The sequence below is a fragment of the Aplysia californica genome, unplaced genomic scaffold, assembly GCF_000002075.1.
Source record: "Aplysia californica isolate F4 #8 unplaced genomic scaffold, AplCal3.0 scaffold00957, whole genome shotgun sequence".
In the NCBI taxonomy this organism is placed as follows: Eukaryota; Metazoa; Mollusca; class Gastropoda; order Aplysiida; family Aplysiidae; genus Aplysia; species Aplysia californica.
Window position 1 is genome coordinate 2,912 of NW_004798227.1, and position 1,325 is coordinate 4,236.

At 38.3% G+C, this 1,325-nt stretch overlaps 1 protein-coding gene across 1 annotated transcript in view; it reads left to right on the forward strand.

The window, feature by feature from the left end:
• Positions 1-846: 846 nt before the first annotated feature.
• Positions 847-1,325, forward strand: part of LOC101857214 (nicotinamidase) — a 17,885-nt gene continuing 17,406 nt past the window's right edge. Inside the window, exon 1 of the mRNA XM_005110870.3 lies at positions 847-1,231. Within this exon, the coding sequence (XP_005110927.1) occupies positions 1,143-1,231 (89 nt within the window). The 5' untranslated portion in view covers positions 847-1,142. The remainder of the gene's footprint in view (positions 1,232-1,325) is intronic.

Here is a 1,325-nt window from a genome sequence, read left to right on the forward strand (position 1 = left end):
AGCAGACGACAACATGATGCAGTAAAGACGGTGACAGGAGAACATTTTGGAAAAAAAATGAGAAGTGAACACCGTAACCTCCAGACCACGAGAGCCCCCGCCTGAAAGTATCCCACTAAGAAAAGGTTTACAAGAAGAAAACAGAACTTGGACAAAAAGTTCGCACACGAAAGTCGCTATTTTTACAAATTCTGAATTATTATGCTTGAAGCTGAGGAAAGATTGAATTAAACTAGATCTAGATCAAATATTAATGAATTTTATTAGTCTAGGACTCAACGATAAAGGCTTCATATCTTAATTAATTATTTACCTTTGATATGTGTTACGAAATGACCCTTGGATTGGTGTAATGCCACAATATTAAATCAATAAATAGTCAATTTCGAATAACACTCGCTGTAATTTACTTTGTGACGAGTTTGGCAATCTCGACGGCTTCCCTGGAGTAACGGTAGTATAATTTCTGGGATTTCCCATTTTACTCACAAACCTATTTCTAGAGATCGGGAATTTCTCATTTCTGTAGCAATAGCACTAACGCTATATTGCCCTTTTCAGTGAATATAGCCACAATCATTTTTCTGCTTTACCCTGCCTATAGGCAGCTCGCTCTTCAACAAAAAAACCCAGCTATTTTCGCCGATTGCCAGAGAGCAAGGACCTTCTACAATACAACAAACCAGGGAGTTTATTCTCCTGTTACGAAATTATGATCATGTATTGTCAGTATTATATTCAAAGATTTTTTTTCAATTTTTAGTTGGGCTTCCTTTTTCTGTAAGTAAAACAAAATTAGAATGAAAATTATTTTTTGCCAGAGTATTTTGTAAAGAATTAATGAAAAGTTTATAATGGAACTTCACAAAACAGAAAGCTTCAGAGCCAAATGAAACCTCCCTGTCTGGCAAGTCAAACGGGACAACTCTCGCGTCACGGATTATCTCCAGAGTAAATAAACTGGATCCCAATTATATTGCACACATAGCAATGAGTAGTTCCATCTCGCTGTGAGCTGTCGTGAGGAGCGAAAAGTCCGAGTGCATATATATCTGTTGATCTTACTGGCTATCTATAACTGTTGCAGAATTCTTGTGACTCGTAACAAATTTATAACTTTGCTGACCCCGACGTCCCTGAGAATGAATCCGTTTGACAAGTATATGAATGACAACTTCAGTACTGCTGCTGAGACATATCAGACGGTTTTTAGCACATACGACAAGAACAGGTGAGGGCTGGATTGTACTTTACCGGACCACCCGTCTCGGTCCGTGATTACTACGCACACCTAGCATAACTACGCTCTCATAGTCATAGTACTC